The 21,666-nt window shown below is 39.5% G+C and overlaps 1 protein-coding gene across 1 annotated transcript in view; it reads left to right on the top strand.

Annotated features, from left to right (window-relative positions):
- The window catches only part of NELL2 (neural EGFL like 2), a 154,051-nt gene that overhangs the window by 23,293 nt on the left and 109,092 nt on the right, over window positions 1-21,666 (top strand). Inside the window, exons 4-9 of the mRNA XM_069802231.1 lie at window positions 13,239-13,412; window positions 13,518-13,614; window positions 17,557-17,629; window positions 17,808-17,890; window positions 18,951-19,079; window positions 20,361-20,463. Of these exons, the coding sequence (XP_069658332.1) occupies window positions 13,239-13,412; window positions 13,518-13,614; window positions 17,557-17,629; window positions 17,808-17,890; window positions 18,951-19,079; window positions 20,361-20,463 (659 nt within the window). The remainder of the gene's footprint in view (window positions 1-13,238; window positions 13,413-13,517; window positions 13,615-17,556; window positions 17,630-17,807; window positions 17,891-18,950; window positions 19,080-20,360; window positions 20,464-21,666) is intronic.

Here is a 21,666-nt window from a genome sequence, read left to right as displayed (position 1 = left end):
ACCGATTCACAAAGCCTGGCCTTGTATGCCCACCTCTTCACCAGTTGGTTTTTATCACTGCAAGCAGTTTAAAAAAAGCCGAAAAATCTTCCAGGTATGGGCTTACACCTCCCGTGAATGGCAGAGCACTTTACTCAAAATGTTGTCAGCCTTAAAAAACTAAAGTGAATGACACAGAGCATTTAAAGATTATCCCTTTGATAGGATAACGACTGCTAGAGAAATAAGATACTCTTTATATATCTGTCTGAGTAATAGCTATTAAAGATAACCGCCCTATGATTCTGTGACATAATAAAAAGGAATTTTAAAATGTGCACTTTCTAAGCAGTCATTAGCACAAGCAACAGATGATCTCTGCTTTAGGTTCATAGTCCTTTTTATTTTCCTGTGTACAATCCTATAATTCTTTCTTGATGGTCTCACTACAAAATAGAAAAAAAAAAAGGTAAAGACAGATGTTCAAGCAAAGCAAAATGTCTGTTTCTTTTACAGGAGTGTACAAATTTTCATTAGCAGGCATGGTGACAATTATTTTGTGCTGGAAGATGCTCCAATTCTACTTTTATTCTATTTCCCAGAGGCCCCATCTTCTGCAATTCACTTATTTAAAAAAAACAACAACACATAAACCAACCAAAACCAAACCACAAAACAAACAAGAAGAAGAAAACAAGGGAAAACATTCCCAAGGATCATTATGCCAAGTTTATAAAAGCATCTTTAAACGTTGCAAGGGGGTGGTTGAATGCCTCCTGGATGATGTTTGCAGATGCTATATCATAGAAGAGCCAAGGGGCTTCTCTGTTAACTGTTAGTTACTTATCTGCAGGAGCGAGCAATTTGCAAGGGGCAGAACTGGGCAGCTGTGATTATTGAGTTTTGAACTCAGACTGTACCACCATATGTGCAAATCATCCCAGATGGAAAAGTTTATTCTGTCTCAAATGAGAGAGTAGGTCTGCAGAGCCAGCTGTGCCCTGACAAAGCTTGTTTCTACATTTGTAGGAGGAACATGGATTGGTTGGGCTACTGGTAGGGCTAATGCAACTATATTTAAAACTTCAAAATTAGAGATGAAACCTTCAAGTGCCAAAATAGCCGCAGAGGTGGGCAAAGAGGTCACCAATGTGAAATTCTCAGACTCTGGAAAAGAGAATAACCATAGCCCTTCTGAAAGGAGGCAGTGTTTGTGAGAAAACCTTCCCTGGCCTCAGGAATGGCACGAAGAAAGAGACATGCCACAGAAGATCAAAAAAATGCGTAGTGTATCACTGAGCAAAACTCGACAAAAATTAACTTGGAGAGTGGCCAACTGGGAGAAAACACTGCCACTTAGTGAACATAAAGAGTGATAAAAGTACAAAAAATAATGTGCAATGAACTTTCACTGAAGGGTTGCAGAAGAATTTGAGATATTGTTTGGGAAAATAATGAATTCTTGAAGCGAGTAAAGCTGGGCAGGTAGACCCGCCGTTGGTCTTATGCGAACAAGAATGCTTTAAATTGATTCTATACATCCATAGCAAAGAGAAGGAAAGATTAGAGCAGTGCCTGGTGTCCAGGTTGCGTGGCCATACAAACATAATGCTGCTTATCTCGTTTGAATCTGGTTCATCCATGTCATCTGCCTATGCCCATATAAAAGATGGTTGTAAAAGGGTGACAAACGGGACTCTGAAAATCCTATTTGATATGGGTATATTTTTAGGAATGGGTGATTAGATTTTTAACAATATATTGATAACATTTATACTTTTTCAAGAAGTTGCTCTCATACCTTAAATATTTGCAGGTTTTAGTGTTACATTTTTGCCATCTGTTTATCTGCATGTCGGAATCTGAACTGTCGTAACCGCAATGGAAAGTATTTGTCAAGGTTTCTAGCTGAAATGAGAAGGTCTGCATTATGTGTGTAGGTATTTTAACTGTGGATGCATAACTTAGTGGCATTGCTGAGCGTTTTTGAGGTCCTTTTTCTCTTAACTGTGGAAACTTTTAGTACTGCTGTTCTAATGTTAGAGGTATGAAAAATGAAAATACCCAGTTCATGCCTTGATGAAAAAAAACCTCCTAGCACCATTTTAGCCAGTGTGACCTCTTTATCTTACTATGTCCTCTTAAGTGATGCCTAGTGTTTACAATTTTTCTGTAGGGATGTATGCTTTATGTTTGGTTTTGGGGTCTCCTTGTAAGTCTTTGGATAATCAAAGAGGGAGAAAAAAAAGCCTTCTAGGTTATTTAGGCAAATAGAGTCACTCATCAGGTCAGCTTTGGATGAAGCAGCTAAAGAACAATCTACTTGTGAATATTTAATTTCTTGCTTTGGGAGAATATTAGGTCATCTGTTTAAAAAGAGACTTGAAGAATTTGTTTTAAAAATGTTAGGCCTAATCTGATCCCCTTACAGTCAGAGAAAATCTTCGTTATCTTCAGCAGGTGTAAAATCAGTCTCAGGAAAAGTATGGCCAGAAGGAACTTGTGGCTATTAAATTAGATGTGCCCTTAAGCTTTTAATAAACACATTCTGGTCTATTCTGTGCAGAAAAATGTCTGTGTGCCATAGTAGTGTTTGTTCAATTTCATTGTGCTAAAATGAGAGCTGACGTATGTGTGGATAATACTGGAATTAGGCTAGCCTCTCTGAGTCTCCTATAGTATCTCTTCTGGTTTTCATTTTCTTTTATGATGAATGACAATAAAGACAAGAGAACGTAGAAGTTAAAAGGAAGCATTTGGATGGGTTACCTTAAGTAACTGCTTCTTCAGTGCTGGATTTCCAGCTCTCTGACCTTGCCCACTTCTGACCAGGGACTTGCCTGTAACAGTCCTTTAGTTCTTAAAAAACTACTTGTGAACTCTCTGTCCCAGCAGTCACCACAGTTGGTAGGAGAAGTAGCAACGCCAGACCTGACTCTGCTCCTTTGCACCAGCTTCAGCCTCGTACAGCTCCTCTGATGTCAAAAAAGTTGTGCTCGTGTTGAACTGTTGCCTTGTGGGATAGAATCCCACCTGGCTATATTCTTAATTTACAGCAGTCACTGCTAGCTCTTACTTTTCTGCGGTGAGGAAGGCTGAAGGTGCCAGTAACTGAAGGATATAATCAGGTAGCACACAAGTAACTTTTCGTATGTTTTATTTTACAGAGGTTTCATAACACCTAATGGGTCTAGGGTAAAAGAATTTCTAGGGTACAAGAAAATCAAAATATTCATTTAAAGAGTGGGAAAAGGTATGTTCAATTATTCAGTGGCTTGGGAAATATCTTATGTGTTTTCAAAAATAAATCGGAGTGAAAAATCATCCTCTCTTTGCTTGGGTCTAGGGACTTTGGTGCAAATATGCTAATTTACAGCGATTGAGGACATTTCCTAAATTGCCGTTACTTTTAAAATTTTATAATTTTCTTTAAAACTATATACTTAAATAGTTTACATAATTCAGAGTTTCCTGATTCAGTATGTGTTGTCTAGTTTTATGGGTTTTTTTTGTGTTTGGGGTTTCTTTTTTGTTGTTCTTTTTTGCTGGTTCCCTTTTGAGGAACATAAAAAATGACTACTTCCACTGAGATATGGTCATGCAACTACTTCAGGCTTTGAGTCTTAAGAAGTTGACAGGACTGCTCTCCCAAAGTTTCCCCTCTAACGTCATGTTGTGAATGCTGTCCCTGGGCTATCAGATAGATGCAGATGTTCTCTGTGTAAATCTAAGGCATTTGCTGAGGCTGGGCTGTTGCTGCCACTACAAAAAGTAGCTCCTGAAAGGATTTTCTGCAGATATAGTAATCTTTTTCTACTCTGTTAAATGCTTTTATTTTTCTTTTCCTAGTTGAGTACCAAAACTTTCTTCCCCTTTTGTAATGATTATGCTTTTCTCTAGTGTTTAATATATTAAAATCTTTTAAAACTGATCTTAAAGTGAAAGAATCTGAAACCATACCTGTAACTCTCCCTTTCTAATTTGCTCATGTTCTTCCACAGAGATTGTTATTTTCCCCACTGACTAGAGCAGCCAAGGAGTTCAGGCAGTGGTAGTTTTGGGTACAGCTTGGACGTGATACTTTCAAGAAAACTCTTGTGGTGTCAGGGAATCCAAACTGCACATCAGTAATTGTTCAGATGAGTTTCAGGCAGCTGAATGCATATTTCTGGGCAAATTTATGTATGACATATATCTGAAAGCTAGAAGTTACAAATGTTTTAACTTGAGAGCATCACCTTGACCACATAGAATGCCCTGCCTAAAATGCATTGTACTTTACAATAGCAAGGGAAATATTTGGAATGATGTTAATGAAGTGATGCCCTACGTCCAAGTGGAAGCACTGTTAAACATTGATTGCTGTGTACTTGCTCTCAGCCTTCAGTTTAAGCTGTATTATCCTCCTCATTTCACTTCTGAATTTCTCTTAGCTTCTTCTGGATGGAAGAATCAGCAGAGAGATGATTTTAATCTGCAATGGGGCTGTAATATATGTTAGGTCTCACTATTCCATCATATATTTTCATTTAATTGGCAACAGTGGAGAGATGTAATAAAGCTTTTTCCTCCCTTCATGGTTAGATGGCTTTATGCAACTAATGTTATATTCGTATCTCTTGAGGTACTGCGTATTAGAGCCCTTAAAGGATGAAGTCACAGGATTGTAGTTTAGCCATTCTTTCCTTCAGTTAATGCTTTTTATATCCTGAAACCAAACACTGAAATCAATAGAATATTATGGACAGGCTTTCCCTACACTTAATTGTGTATCTCTACTAATTTATTCAATTTCTGCCTGCCTTAGCATTTGTTTTCACAGCTGTTGGTGTCTTGTGGTTATCTGCTGTCAAAGGGGCTGTACTACACAGCAGTTTCAGACCTCTTCCAGTATCCAGGAGGAAATCTGTGACAATTTCTCTCTTAGTGATTTAGGCGCAGAAGGAGATAAGTTGCCAGAGGTGAACTCCCGATGCATGAATTTTGTTCTATCATTTGACCATTGTATTAAAATAGAGGTGGAACTGTATGTTCCCTGCTTTTGATGTATGAGTGTCTGTACTGCTGGACTGCAGCGTGAGATCTCCTCTCTGACACCACAGGATCTGCTGCAAACACAGTGCACTGAGAAGAACTTTCAATATTTACCACTTAAGCCAATACTGTAGAGTTATGCGGGTTTCGTTTGAGGGGTGCTCTCCCCCTCCCCATCAATAACTTGCAGAGCAGACGTTAGGTAAAAACAACGTGGGATTCATTTTCAAACGTTAAAGCTGTACATGGCTGTTCCCTGTGCCAAAAGAAGTAATATCTTATTTCTGCTTTTTAAAACACTCCATGCTGTTCTTTGCTGGAAGAGTGGAGGGTTGTAATGTTCTGTATTTTGGTTTTTTTGGTAGTAAATCTTAGTTGCTGTTTCTTACTGGTCTGACAATAATTACGAACCCTCTTAAATTTGTTCGTAACAATCAATTGCTTTTGAATTGACTTCCTCTAGCGATTTAAAACTCCTCTGGTGTCAGACTTCTTTTCTTTTGATGCAGTTTGCATGTTTCATCAAAGGTATCAAAAAAAAAAAAAGGTATTTTCTTTCATTCATTCACTGCTTTTCTAGTGCGTGAGAAGATTCTGTGGAACAAAGGATTCTCTATGTAGACACCAACAGCTTGGTTGGGCTCTTTCCTCTATCCCAAAAGGGAAGAGTTCCTTGTTTCTGTTGGTTTGGGAGATTAACTTCTATTCCCGAGTTTGTGGTTGGATGGAAATATTTGTAAAACAGCAGTTTTGTGTTATACTCTGTTTCATGTCTTCATAATGCTGGGAATGACTTGTTTCTTTAACTGTTGGTTATAAGGGATGTTATTAAATTGATTGATGCCTTGTCACTGTTGCCTGGGTTTTTTCGCTTCGGTTTAGTTTATGCTTTGTGACCAAAAGAAAAAAAAAAAAAAAATTACCAATAGGATGTAAATTCTCGTAATGCACCCACCTTAAAAACACCTTCCTGTAACTTCTGTTAAATCAAGCAAGGCCAGCCTGTCTGCTGATGTAAATCATCGCAGTGCTGACTAATCCAGGGCGATTTGGTTGTGAACTTGTTACCAAATGCTCATATGAGCCTGGATCCTGTAGTTTGAATTGAGACTAGTGACATACCTAGTTGAGTAAGAGACAAAAGACTTGTCCCTTGCCTATGACACTGAAAACCACCACTGAAATAGTTGAAACGTGAGTTTTGACTGATATCATTATTCTTCTACTGTTGTTTGAAAGGGTTTCTATTAACAAATAAATAACAAGGCAATCTATATTCTGTCAGGGTAGGAAATGGGAGGAATTAGGTTGAAACTGGCTTTTGCTTTTACTAATATATATCTATATATCTGAAAGTTGTTTATTGTATTTGCAGTCCTCTTGCTCTCTGTGGAGAAACTTTGTCAAGAAAGGGAGTGAGAGAGATAGTTTATGCCATTTGTTTTTACAGTGTTTGATCTGAAAAAGTTCTTCCCTCCTTGATTTTTAGCAGAAGAGGAAGCTTCAGATAGGCAAGATTGATATTAGTGGGGCTGTGTGATAGTGAGAACAAAATGGAAATAAATACATTGATAAATGGGGTTAGTGAGAGAGATGGGAGGAATGAGAGCAATTGCTCAAAGGCAAGAACTGTGTTTCAGAAAGTGTTTCCTGGTTTGGGAATTTGATTTCACATTCACAGCTCGAACAGGGATGGCATGGACAATGCGCCGTAATAGCAGGCTTGAATTTTTCCAAGACCAAGCCAGCACCTTTTGGGAGAATAGCTCTTCTTGGAGTGCTTTGAAGAGCTTGGTGGGACCTCAGCTCCTGCTTCTTGCTCCTGCTGAGCTCCCGCAAGCGCAAGAGCCTTGCCTTGTTGTCAGCAGTAATGTTAGAGGGTCCGGGATATCTTGCTCCTGTGATGACCGGGGGCTCTTGGATCATAGTGCTAAACTCAGCAGAAGCTATGCAGACTCTGCAGGTGGGGAAGGCAAGATTTTGCCTCCCTGATTTAGGGGCATAACTGAGCTCAAATTTTGGGAGGTAAGCCAAGAGATCTCTCAGGTGAGAGGCAAGTTCTTGCCTTCAAAGCCAGCAAAGCTTTCCAGATCACAGCAGCCCCGCTGAAGTCAGGTAAGGGGCTGCAAGATGATGCTAGAAACAATATCTTATTGACATACATTTTTGTCCCACATCCTTTATTAGTTTGAATCGGGTACAGACCCTGAGGGGGACAGACACGAAAAGGATTTGAACAGCCTCACTCGCGTTTGTTTCCTAGCCACCTCCTCCACCTCAGGGCATTGCAACCTCACTCTCCTAGCTGCTACCTTGTGCTGTGGCTTCCTTCTGGTTGTTCAGCATTTTTGAACAAAAATATCCTATGTCAGAAAACTCTTTTCTGGCTCTAAAACTGTATTCAGCCTGGCTGTTCGCTCCCATGACCATCCCAAAGTGGAAGGTGTTCCCTGATGCGTGTCCCAGCATGGGGCTCTGTCTCCTGTGCACCTTCCTCCTCCCCAGCTGCCCTCCATAGCTATCCAGAGCGATGAGCAAGTGTCGCGCTGGAACAAAGCTGAAGTAATTGACCTTTTTAGTGGTGGAGGAAAATAAGCAGCAGAAAAGATGTAAGCGCCAGAATGCTCAGTAGCTCGCTGGCTGGGGTGCTTCAAAGGCATTTTCCTCGCACCGTTAATCTCTGCTCTGCCTGATTTGGAGCAGGGACTTGAACTTGGTTCTTTTCCATCTGAGGCAAGTGTCCTAAGGAGTGTCAATGCAGTAAAAAGCTTTGTTGGCAGTGCCTGGCCAGGGCCCAGGCCCAGGCTGGAGCACGGGCCTGCTGTTGTCCATTCTGCATAATTGTTAGCATCTTCCTTGGCATGCTTTTGCCTCCTGCAATTAGCACCCTTGCAGACAATGTCAGAGCACGGTTTGTGGAGTAGCATTGGCCAGGGACTGTTCCCAACAGGCAGTGTGGAAAAAACCCACCCGTTTCAGGGAAAAAGTGGGAGAGAGCACCCATATGGATGTGAGTTGTAGTGGAGCACCAGTGTTAATACTTGTCTTCAGGGCCAGGGAATGGGCCTTGCTGGCTTTATTTATTAGTATAGTCATAGGACTTGAGATCAACTTAATGAATTTAGGTTGCTCTTGTACCTGACTTACTGTTTTTGATGAATTCTATGTAATGGAAGAGCCTCAACAGGTCAACCTGAGACACTGGTTTTACTGTCCTGTTGTTTGTGCACTCTATTTTGATACGGGAAATACCCTCTTCTGATTTCATCCTCTCTTCACTTGGGATCTCTGCTTTTGAATTGGTAATAACTGTGGCATTAAAGAGTATTTGAGAAAGTCTTTCAGAGAGTCTTAGATTTGCTCTGCCTGTCTCTCATTTTAACAAACATTTCATCCTGGACCCCACAAGCCTTGCTGTGAGGATGCTTGTTTCTATCAAAAGATTTGTTTTTAATTAATGGATCAGCATTTTTGAACAAAAATATCCTATGTCAGAAAACTCTTGTCCGGCTCTAAAACTGTATTCAGCAAAAGAAAGGGACAGAAACTGAATTTGGTGGCTTTCCTGCCCACTGTGACTTGCACAAAGTGCTACCAACTTATCTAGAAAAGTAAAGACCGTCTTTTTATTTATCACTCCTGGGCAAAACCGCCAGTCATCTCTTGCCTAGGTAGAGCTCTAGATAGTCAGGGAAAAGGGCAAAGCCAGTAAGGCCAAGCAGTAGTGTAAGTGAGAGGTGGGGACTAGGTTTTTACAGGTACAGTGCAGTTGCCACTTGGCATTTAGAATCCATCTGGGGATATTTTGATGCCATATTGTTCTCGGAGATGCACCAGGCAGTAAAAACTCCTAATTCATGTTTCAGAACACTTGAAGTGTTACTTCCAAATAGAAAAATAAGGCTCACTCTGCTGACTGCCCAGTCATTATACCGTGGAAAATAGCAAATAACACATTGCTGAAATGTGGTGGCTGTACAGCGTGAATTGCTTTTACATCTTCATAATCTACACCCAGCAGAACTGCTTACTGCTGTTGTAGCCATAGTTCGCACTGAATAGGGTCTACTGAGTAGGATCTCTTTTTTTATGTTTTATGTAATTATACCTAACAAAAAGCCAGAACTTTCGTATCAAGAATCTTCAGATAAAGATTTTTATAAGTAATGGAGATAAGGATTTTAATTTTTTTCTGAAGTACATACTCCTTTTTGATTTTACTGGTTTTCCTTTTCTTCTTAGTGTAGATCAAAGAGCCATGAAGAACTCTTTTAACACTCTACCTATAAATGTGAGTAGTAAAAGTTTAAAAAAACCAACAAAACAACCCACCCTGTAATAAATTCATAAGCAGCAGACATGATATCTTGCCTTTAGCTTCTAAAATATTTGTCTACATGCTGTAAATTGAAGTCTGTTTTTATTAGTTGCCTGGAGTAAGAGCGGGCAGCTGCAGTGTGTGTTTGCTGTGCGAGCAGGGATGCCAAAGGAGCGAGTGAGCCATCAAAGGCTTGGCGTTACCAGCGCTGGCTGTTAGCTGGAAGGGCCATAATCTCCCTTTTCTCGAAGACTGCTCACCGTGTACGCCAGGACCACCTGGTGTTTCACCTCCTAAATCTCCAGCTTTTTGCTCTACATCCTGACTTCTACTTCCACGGTCTCCCCCCCCGCTGGTCCGTCGCAGCCTGAAGAGCAGGTCCGGTGCAGGCTCGTGCAGACCATGTGCCCTTCGTTGGGATGGTCAGGAGCAGCTCCGCAGTTGAGCAGATCTGCTGACTCTCAACTCTTATCCAGGAGTTACAACAGATGAGTGCTGGGCAGCAGAGAAAACATCCCTGTTTTCTGTCTCAAATTCCTCTGGGGCATTTGAGACAAATTCCTTCCTCTTACGAAGATAGGCTCAGCCTTAGTCAGTGCATAAGGGATTGCTGTCTGGCTGGTTTCCAAGCAGAGCGGCTGATCTTACGGCGGCCTTGGCTGTTGCCTTTGCAATGATTGTGCATGCACAGAGTGATCTACAGAGATGTAACAACTTTTTTTTTTCCAGGCTGGCATTTTCTTCTCTGTACGTCAAACATAGTAAACCTAAGCACGTATCATCTCCCTGCGAAGTTAAATCCGTTTGACCCAAAGCATGTGTGGTTTTTGGGGGGTTAAAATGAAGTGGGCTGGTATTGATTAAACAACCACAGAGATCATGGACGTTAGTAAAGGGGGAAGCAGGTTCTGCTGTTGTACTGTGTTTCTCATTGCAGTTTATTTTTCACTCCCAGAGCCATTTGCCTTTTGCAGCCTAAAAGAGCACCTTGGAGCTGTTGGGAGAAGCAGCAGTGATATTAGTCATGGGACTTCTTTGGCTGCTGCTCTCCCTGCAGTGGGTGGGCTGGGCTGGTGTGGGCAAGAAACCAGTGATTCAGCTGATGAGGTTCCCCTGCAACTTTTCAGTAAGGAGATTCTTGGTTAGGAGAAGACTACAGTACGATGCAGTTATTGTTTCCTTTGGGAGTAAGTCATTCAGGAACCAAGATCAACCTCTTTTCTCTCTCAAAAGGTTAGTAATCCTGAGCGTACAGAGAAGTGTAGAGTATCTTTGTCACTATAAATGGATTTTTAAAATCCAGGTGTATTTGTTAATGCTTAGCTTACTGTCTCAAAGACTCTTCCAAACCTTTGGAAAGCACATACCCAAGTCTACAGCCTCACAGACGGCGCAAGAAGCCTCACTGCAGGTGGACTTTGCATTTCCACCCGTACCTGTTTGTCAGTGCTGAGGCTTGTCCCATCTTCTGAAACTCACGAGTCTGAACCAGAGCCATTTAAGTCCAGGCAATTAAACAAATCTAGAGAAGTGGAATAGCAAGCACAATATTTTGTAAAAAATGAAGTGAAAGTGAATCACTTTCACTTCTCTGTGTTTCAGTGTCATGACTTTAGTTCAAGCTGAAGGCAGTATTGTTCCGGCTATCATTCCGCTTGCTTTTCTAATTGTGTTTTGCTGCCTCTACAAATTATTAGTAAACCATAAATGATTCTCCTAATAATTCTCCTAATGGCTATTGTTTTCTTTTTCATATTGCTGCACATTTTCTCTAACAATCGTCAAGCCTGTAGAAGGTAGATGTGTTTGTTTACCAAATGGAAGGACAAAACAGTTTGCCTGTGGATCTCAAAACAGTGCATTAATCACGGTTAAAGCAAAACCCCAAGTGTCCACAATTTTTGCACAACTTTGTGTAGGAAGATTTCATTGCTTACTGCAGTGTCATCGAATGCCAGCATCTTCTCTCAGCGGTTCTTAATTCCTGAAATTTTTACAGTGATGTCTTCTTTTTATTGGGAAATCCGTGTTTCATTCTCAGAGATTTCATTATCTCACCTGCATAAGTATTCATTTTTTACCTTCTGTACTTGACTGTATGTCTATTTGTGTAGTTTGTTCCCTGCCTGCCTGCATCTCGGTGTGCTGGCATCAGTTCTGCCATTGACTTTGAAGAGAGTAGAAGCTAGCCATTGGTTCTGCCAGGAGATAATGTTTCAACATGTCCATGCCTTTCTTTTTCCAGATGGTATCTTCAGCTGGGTGGAGACACTTAAAAGTTGCTGGAGGAGTCCAGTTCTCTAATGTTGCCTTTCTCTGTTAGGTTGAGAATGACCTTATTTTTATCCTTGAAGCTTGAGTTATGAGGGAGGTTATTAAGTTGACTGATGTCCTTTCACTATTGCCCAATTTTTTTCCAGCCAGGCCTTCAATTAGTTTACACTTCTTGCCAATGCAAGAATTATTTTTGGGCCGTGAGGAGGTAAATTATCTCAGATTATAAAATTCATTGCTGACTCCAGTTAACTGCTTTGTTAATACTGGGGAAGAAGAAGAAATTGCCTTTTGCCAGTTTTGCAAAAGGATAGTTGGTTTTGTACTGTTGCGAGGCATGTTCCACTGTGAAAAACCCTGAAGGAAGGAGAGATGTGCAGTGAGCCCAACCTCTTCCTGGGGATAATGATTGTACAAGGTGGTTTTGATTTGGTCTAATCTTCACTCTTGAAAACTGCAATCATTGTCTTGTCTGTTCTTTAATACAGATAGCCTGTTAAAGTAAACGACAGCACCCTAAAACATGTGTGCACTCAGATTACAAACCACTGTTATGCCTGATTGCAGATGTAGCAGCAAAAATAGACAAAAATGAATTGTCCATTCTCCCAGTTGTTGTGCGTCTCGCCACATACCATGTTATTTGCCTTGCTCTTTAGATGTAGGTTGCATATGATTATTAGAGAATCTCCATTTCTGTTTGTCTTTCCTGTTTTAAAAGCATTTGGGGGGGGGGACGGACTTTAAAATGAGAAACTTAGTACTTCAAAAAGAAATGGTTTGTCAAGCTTGTTCCCAGAAGAGGTCCGAGATGCAAGAAACAAGTCTGTCTGACTAAGTACCACGTTTGTTTATGGGGTGCTTTTTAAATTGATCTGCTGGAATCTCACCAGCAAAGCTTGTGTTTGCAATCTGCAAAGCTGGTGTGTGGTGTACTTCTCTTGGTACAGCTGCAATGCTGTTTATTTACCATGTATATGCATATGCACATATATGTGCATACATATACATACATGTGTGTATATATACACACCCACCACAAATACACATACTTATTTAACAAAGCAAATATGTGCACATATATAAATTGTTCTGAAGAGTTAGCATGTCTTGATTTTCTATTTCTTTGGAGAAATGTCGTTACAAAAAATGAAAGGAGATGTTAACGGTACATCCGAAAGCAAACAAAGCAGTGTTCTGTCTCAGTTCTTGCTTACTTCCCTGGTTGGTAATGGCGAATGATGTCCCTATTGCAAAACTTGGTGTTGTCTTTTGTGCACTCATGCCTTCAGAGTATCCTTACTGTGCTTTCAGGATATGAGGCAATTATTCATAATAGAGCAATTGTATTTCCAATCAGATCATGTTATGGAAAATAGTGTTGCTAAAGGAAAAAAATATTTGGCTTGGGATCTTGTGTACTTACATAAAAGTTGGAACCTGCTATTATGTGTTATTGAGAATAAGGACGCAGTGCAAATCTGAAAAGTGTCTATTTTCATCTTTGTATCTCCTTGCTTGTCTTTCCCCCTCTTTTAAATAGTTCCTGCATGATAATGAGAAGTTGTGTTATGTAAAATGTTGCTGTGCTGATAAGAATGGTTCATGACATGATGATGCATTTATGGTACAGGTACCTGGAGTTGGAAAGCAGCGGTCATCGAAATGAAATCAGGTTGCATTATCGTTCAGGCAGTCATCGCTCCCATACAGAAGTATTCCCATACATTTTGGCAGACGATAAATGGCACAGGCTTTCCTTAGCAATCAGTGCCTCTCACTTGATTTTACACGTGGACTGCAATAAGTAAGTAAAGAGTGTTGTTTTGTAAGAAGTTGTCACATGTGGAACATTCCAGCTCCGAGTGAAGGAAACGATAACTTGGGACTATGTTTTTCCCTTCTCTTTCAGAATTTATGAAAGAGTTGTGGAGAAGCCTTTCATGGACTTACCTTTGGGTACAACCTTTTGGCTGGGACAGAGGAATAATGCACATGGTTATTTTAAGGTATGCATTCGCTGAAAGGAAAAGAGTGAACTTAAAAATGGTTAAGGGATTGGAGCATCTTTCATACAAGGAGAGGCTGAGAGAGCTGGGATTGTTCAGCCTAGAAAAGAGAAGGCTCGAGGGGATCTCATCAATGCGTATAATTACCTGAATGTGTGTGGGAAGTGAAGATGAGGGATCCAGAGTCTTCTCAGTAGTGCCTACTAACAGGCCAAGAAGCATTGGGCAAAACTTGAAACACCTGAAATTCCATCTGAACATAGGAAAACAGTTCTACCGTGGGGTTGGTCAGAGTAAGACCACTATGGAGATATTCAAAAGCCATTTGGACACAGTCCTGGGCAACCTGCTGTGGCTGATCCTGCTTGAGCAGGGGAGTGGGAGTAGATGATCTCAGGAGGTGCCTCCCAACCTCAACCAGTCTGTGCTTCTGTAATCATAACACAGTTTTTAGGGCCGTGGTGTGTTGGGTATCAGCATATCTGGTGCGGCGAGCTGTGTTTCCATCAAACTGGACTTCACTAAGTAAAGCTGCAGAGCCAGATGCATAGGGCTCGGTGTCACCAAATGACACAGCCAACCACAGCCTAAGACAGGGAAAGGTAAATGGCCGAGTGCAACAGAATTCCAGGAGATAAATGGTCAGATTATTGTCTGTTTCATAGGTAGATGCATTTTTTTGTGTGTCACAGAACACTACAGTCTAGGGAACTCCAAATTCATTGCCCCTGTAGGATTTAGATTTCATCACAACGTCGTCTTGGCTCAGAAACGAATGAGGTGACTGGCGTCAACGAAGAGAATGCTTTTCCCCCAGAGGAAGAATATTTGTACATGCTTTTTGCTTACTGCTTCTGCTTTAACATGTATATATAGCAAGCACCTGGTGTATAGCAAGATTGAAGAAGTGAATGCTATGTTGAACTGGAGTGTAAATTTTGATTCCTCTGAGTCCATTAGGTAGCACTCATTGGTCACAGCCGCTTTCTGTCGTTTGGCCTCGATCTTCTCTGGAGCTGCTGTAACAAATGATGGCATCCCTGTGGATGCCTTCCACACTGCAGTCCCATTTGCCTCCCCGTAGGCATCTTTTTACTTGAGCTGCAAAATAGAATTGATGATGTTGATCACAGAAGACCCAATCACTTTTTAAAATATGGCCTGCTAAATCTTTTTTTAGCCTAAAACACTTTGACTATGGTTTTCATAGCAAGTTCTGTGCTTTTGCACTAAAACCAGGGTTTGGCTGTTGAAATACTGTTTGCTATACTGAAATGCTAATTTATGTCCTTGTTGTGTATGAAGTACAGAGGTCCAGTGGGGCACTCATATTTGAAAACTGAAGCATGGCTTTGTTTTTATTTTTCAGTTCAATATGTGTTTCCTTTTCCTCCAAGACTAAGAGGATGTCTGTTAAGCTGCAAAATTATATTTCTGGCTTAAACAGTTGACTACAAGATTAAAATCAGAAAATATTAGTGCATTGCTTAAACTGATCTCAGATACATTTCATTTATTCTATGTGCTTATAATTAACACTTTTTTTTAAATATTCCTTTTTATTTTTTTTGTGCCTTCTCAGTTTTTGACTTGATTATATTCTTCTTTTTGCCAAATCATTAGGTGTAGAGGAAGAAATACTCCAACAGTGGACTGAATTTTTTTGTTTGTTTCTTTCTTTTCAAGAAAGGTAAAATTAAACAAAATACATGGAGAATTTTGCCTCGGTTACATATATAAGCCAGCTTAACAGAAATACAGAAATGGATAGCTGTTAAAAGTGCATCCATATAACCAAAATATACTGTGCTAAGTGACTTCTCCAGCATAATACGGTACCGATGGTCAAACTGCATCTGAAAATGTGATGCTGGTGTACAGGAGATTCATCAGCTTAGAAGATGAGGACTTTCAATGCTTCTTAGTGTTTTGGAGAGCCTATATTTTTAGACACTCACTGTGGGATAACTCCTACTGATCTGATTTTGAGAGGTCCAGGTGCTTAGCTATTTCTGAAAATCAGGCTGCTCTGAGTGGATTAAATGGATTGCCCAGAGCAGTCAAGGTACTCAAAATCATAAGTCACTCTGAAAAAGATTTTATTTGGCTGTATTTGTTTTTCAACCTAATATTGCTGCACTAAACCCATGTGCCAGTAGGCATATTCACACTGGGATATATTTGTACTTGTTTCACTATGAAGTCTGAAGTCTGAGAAAGCAATTCTGGCTATCTGATTTCTGTCACAGTGTAACTTCTCTCGGTACCTAGCATCCAGTGGTGTGTTAATTTGAAGACTAGGTTCTTGGGGAGCCTGGGCAAAGCCTCTCCTGTACTGTCAGGAGGTCCTGATTTGGGAGCCCAGGTGGGCTAGGTGTCACAGCTCCCTGTTGTTACTCTGGGAGAAGGAACCTAAATTCCTGGCGAGTGGAAGAGGCCAGCTTGCATCACAGCTGATGTGTGATGAATAAAGCTCCTGAAATAGTTGGAGGAGCTTTACTGTTAATAGCTAAATTATTTGAATACTTGCTTGTGCGTTCAGTGAAGAGTGTTTTAAACTTGAATGGCTTGGACCGTGCCGTTCCTCCTTTTCATGAAACTGCCATAACTTGGGTTGACATGAGTTTGAACTTGATGATACCGAAGAAGGAAGGGCGGAGAAATTAATACAGTGAACATTTTGGTGTGCTCTGCAAAGAGGTCTTTGCTCCTGACTTCCAGAACACGTGCTGTGAGAGGTCCTGATGTGGAGTCCTGTCTCAGGTGCTATTTTTTTCACTATTAGCTAATCCCTGCAGCTCCTTGCACAGCATGGGGAAGCATCCAGTTGCTGTAGAGGGTAGCTTTGTCGTTAAGGGAGAAAGGTAGGCATGGTACTTAAGTACCTTCTTAGTTGCCCTCCAGTCACATCTACTCTTCTCTGTAGGTCACTTAAGCTGCTAAGTCACTCCGAGTCATTCACTTGAGGTCAAAATTCTGGTTCTTTGACCTTGCAACATCTGTATTGAATGCCCAGTGTATGTGGATGAAATGTGGACTTTTGCATTTAGTTTGCATTGTGTTCTTAGTGTAGTGAAACATTCCCTTTATAAGCACACTGAAGCATGTTGTAATTATTTTGCTTTTCCTCCTAAGAAGGAGTTTTGGAGATGCAGGGAAGGAGCCATGGATGAAAGGGACATCTGGAGTGAAAAAGACAGGATGGCTCACTTTGAAATTGCTATTTGGCCTTTGCTTTTGCAGAGCAGCAAAGTGGCTACTAATTATATCTTAATGACTAAGGATGCATGTAAATTCTGCCTGCAAGTACAGGATCTATTCCTGTGCGTGAAACTGGCCCTTTCCAGATGGCATAGTTGAATTTCATGCTAAACTTCCCCTAAGTTCTTGCCAACATGCAACACTGCAGCTGTGTAACAGACATGTAGTTTCTCGGCATTCCGCATGCTTTATGGAAAAATCCCTGTTGAAATCATAAAGGGTTTGCATGAATGTGTTTTTCCTGACTCAGGTTTCTTTAATCTTCACTTCTGTTTGACAGTTATAGCTTAGTAAAAAATTTGCATTTTATTTAAAAGTGTGTTTCAAAGTAACTGAAACTGCAACTGTTTTTCAAATTACTTGTAAAGGTCATTTGCAAGCTTTTCTGCAACGACTAACTAAAAATAACAATGAATTCAAAACAGCCAAACTCCTCCCATGTTATTACATCTTGACATTTAATTTCATGTCTTTAAAAATGATTCAGTATGTCTGTATTTGTACATCTATCTATTTTACTTTCTGTTTATTCTTTTATCACTGCATTGTGTCCAGGCAAGAAGCTGTGTATTCATAAGTATTGTTTCTGTGTGGGCTTTAATGTTTTACATGGTGAATGGAAAACATAATTTTGACAGGTAAAAATAATGTATCCTTTTTTTTCTTTCCACTTACACATAGGGCATAATGCAAGATGTGCAATTACTTGTCATGCCTCAAGGATTTATTTCTCAATGCCCAGATCTTAATCGCAGTAAGTCTATTAATTCTTATACCATAAAATGAAAGGTGTGCTTTGTACCTACTTTCTGTCCTACAAGCTTTCTTAAAACCTTGAATTTCAGTGTATTGGTTGTCAACTTTGACATGATTGAACCTGTTGTGAATACATGGGGGTTTTTTTAATTAATATACGTATTTTGTTATTCTAGCATGCCCAACTTGTAATGACTTCCATGGCCTTGTGCAGAAAATTATGGAACTGCAAGACATTTTAGCGAAAACATCAGCTAAGGTAGTGTTTACTAGGAGTCATGGCATGGGAGAAATGAGGACTCTGAGGCTTTAATTGCTGTTTTTTTAGATTATTTATGCATATGTGGGGATGTGCACGTGGGTGTGTGCGGAACACCCCTGCATGGTATGTTTATACGTTTGTATTTATGTATCTGTGCCTGGTGTGTGTACATACAAATTCCCAGTTCAGAGAGCTTTCTTGTTTTTTAATATTTTTATAGAATCATATTTTTTAGTAGTAAACAGGATCCAAATCCCTGAGCAAGGAGAGGTCTCGTAGATCTTCAAGCTCTATCTATTAGGCTAACAAGTCGATAAACCTAGAATGAAATAGGTTACTGTGCTTATAGTGCTTATTGCAGCAAGACTTATTGGTTCAAGGCTTTTCTAGACCTGAGCTGCCAAAGGTGTGTTCAGACAAAATATATACAAAAGAAGGAATTAAGGATCCAGTGCAGCATTTTCTTCTTCTTTTTCCCTAGAATGTCACACCAAATGCATTCATGTCTGCCGGTCAACATAGACTAGTCTTCTGGTTTTAAATGTCAGTTCTTGTAGATGTCTGCAGGAATGCTGTTACCTGGCTGATTTTATACACAAATGTTGAAAATGCCTTGGTTGAAGTGGAGAAACAGTTGCTAACATGTTGGTTTTGAGCTTTACCACCAATTTTGCTTCTCCACTCAGATTAAGGTCTTTTGTGCATAACCTAACATCTGCAAGTAGTTTATGTTGAGCAAAATTCTTGGTCAGTTCACACAAAGATAAGAAACCAGGGGCCATACCCATCTTCACCTACTCACTTTGTTTCATGATGTCGCTGATGTTAGAAAACGATGAAATGCATTGTGTCTTGCTTCTTAATTTCCATCTCTGAATGAGTGATGTTTTAATCATATTGTATTTGGCAATAATTGTTTTATTATCTTTGACTGCATTTTTCTGCATGTATTCTCTCATCTGCATGCTTGACAATAAGGGGGACAGTTTCAATCATGTTTATACTAACGTGGAAGCCACTTACACATTCAAAACTTTTTTGTGAACTGTAAATACAGTTGTCCCAAGCTGAGCAGAGGATGAACAAGTTGGATCAGTGCTACTGTGAAAGGACCTGCACAATGAAAGGCACGACTTACAGAGAGTTTGAATCCTGGACAGATGGCTGTAAGAACTGCACTTGCATGGTATGGCTACAGTTTGAGTGGAGACTCAGGAATTCCAGTGTTTCCTCTGATGACAGTTTTATGGAAGCAAATAATGAGAAAACTGCCAGGTGTATCCTAGGTAGTAACCACAAAGTGCTAGAAAACTTGTTCTGAATCCAAGGAATAGTATTAATAAATACATTTTCCTATTGTTTCAGCAGTGCCAGCATGCGTAGCTCTCCTATATTTCATGTCACCATACGTAGATGCTGTGCAGTATACTTAGCTATCACGTTATTCCCATGCACTGAGGTGCAAATAGTTTCTCTGGATAATTAATTCCCTGCTTTTTTTCACTATAAACACAGCCTTTTTCTTAGCAAATGATTTAGTGGATCCCTTGTGTCTGATTCCCTCTGGTTGCCTTTGGTTACATCTTAATAAGTAAGAAAGAGTAAAATGTCAGGGTCATATGCATGCTCTGTTACATCACAAATGAAAAAGATTTGTTAGATGGATGGAAGATTCCCAAAGGTATCACAACTCCAGAAGCTATTGCAAGTATCCTTTCAGGTACCAAACCATGGCATCTTTGTTTTGTCCATTCGTGTAAAACTCATTAATTCCATTTGAAGTCATTAAATGCCTAATCCAAAAGCCATCAGAAATTGGTGAAAAGGATGTTGTTGAATGTACTGCACCTTAGATTGATTTGCTGCTATCTATAATTTGCTAAATGCTTCTTCTTAAGCTTAGTATGATTTTGATCTTTATATTTCTGGAGGGATATTCATTTTGCTTTTAGCATTTTATGGTTGATGAGAAGAAGACTTAGTCCATGATATAAAATTTGGCCGACAGCTATTTAAAATTCTTTGAATTTAGTGTTAAAGGTATTTTTGTCTCAGTTTTTTTCTTGCAGCCATGATACTACCTTTTAGAAATGTATTGTCTGTTATGTAAAAATCAGAAGGCAGAGTATTGTTCCGTGAGGTTGTTATTTCACACTAATCTGTCAGTTTGCTGCTGATTGGCAGAATGTTTTACCTCCAGATAGATTTGCCTCAAAAAAAAAAAAATAATTGATCATTATCCTCATCTCAAAGAACACATCATACATGTCTAAAAGTTTGTACGCATGATATTCTAAAGATATAGTTTCTGTTCTTTTAGTTATTAAAAGAACCATGTTAAAATGTCTTTTTGGGTGTTGTTACAGAGTTCGTTGCATTTAAAAATAGATTCTTAAGTTCCTGTGTTTGAGAACATCTCTGTTCTTGCTAAATATAACTACCAGTTAAGTGCCTTTTATTCTTCTAGAATGGTACTGTGCAGTGCGAGGCTTTGATTTGCCCCCTCTCTGACTGCCCGCTTAACTCTGCCCTGGCGTATGTGGATGGCAAGTGCTGCAAGGAATGTCAATGTAAGTTTTATTGTGGTGCTTCCTTCTAATGAGTATTTTGAAATCTGTAAAGAAAATGAACCTTTCTGTAAACATGTCAGTGAGAGGACTGGTCAGGGAATGAAATATTTGGGTTGAGGAATTGGGGAACCTAGACTTCTCTGAAATATTTTAGGAAATTGGTAACCAGAAGGTTTTAATTTTTCAGGTGCAGGTATTTTGTTTCATTTTAGTTATGGTGGTGGTGGTGATTTTTTTTTTTTTTTTTTTTTTTTTTTTAGCATAGATATTTCTTATTGATGTTTAAAAAGAAAAATAGTTATTTAAAAACTTTCTGCAGACTTCCATAGTGTATCTTTTAGACCAAACTGCTAGAAATTCAAGAGCGATTGCCTGGTGTTTGTTTTGACCAGTGTTTCTAACACCTCTATGGCAAGAAGAATATACTTTCAACCTTATGTTGTAGTGCTAGAAATGGAGGTTCAGATTTATGATTCTTCTTCTGTAATTAAGGGAAGAGAAAACTCATACTAGACCCAAGAGACCAGCAAAACCCAGACACCTAGAAATGTTCTTTCACAAAAGGTCAGACAGAATTATACAGGAAACTGGATAGAGGTAATTTAATATTGTCATTTAAGATAGGTGATTACCTTTTGGTTTTATAGCATGTTGGTTTTGTTGCAAATAGGGCCAGAGAAGGGGAATTTTAGGTTAATCGCTATCTAGATGGGCTATATGTAATATTTCAGGTTGATTATGGGCCTGTATCGCATATGTGATGGTTATTTATTTTAGGCTACAGTGGAATCCATTCTTGAAATTGAGCATGAGATGCACACACTTCTTTATTCTGTAAATGTTAAGATTCTGCTGTGTGGTTTCATCGCTCTTCTACTGCTGTATAAAGCTTCTTACAGAGTATAGAGAAATATATAACTGGTTAAAATGACACGTTGTAAGATAAAATTCAGGAAGACATTTTGTACTCCATTGATCTTGCTCCCACAGGAGTTTATTAATATTTAATTGTGTTAGAAGTTACACAAACCATCCCATTTTATGAAACCTTATTAACTTACTCAAGTAGATTAATTCTAATTGAGAGGAAATGAGAATTCAAATACTTTTTTTTTTTTTTTTTTAACCAACTACATAGAATTTCCATGCATATTAGATGGCTCAGGGAATTGGTAATTCAGGGATGTGAGATGTGTGGAGTTC

Source organism: Haliaeetus albicilla, chromosome 14, assembly GCF_947461875.1.
Source record: "Haliaeetus albicilla chromosome 14, bHalAlb1.1, whole genome shotgun sequence".
Classification (NCBI taxonomy): Eukaryota; Metazoa; Chordata; class Aves; order Accipitriformes; family Accipitridae; genus Haliaeetus; species Haliaeetus albicilla.
This window is presented reverse-complemented; position numbering and strand designations above follow the sequence as displayed.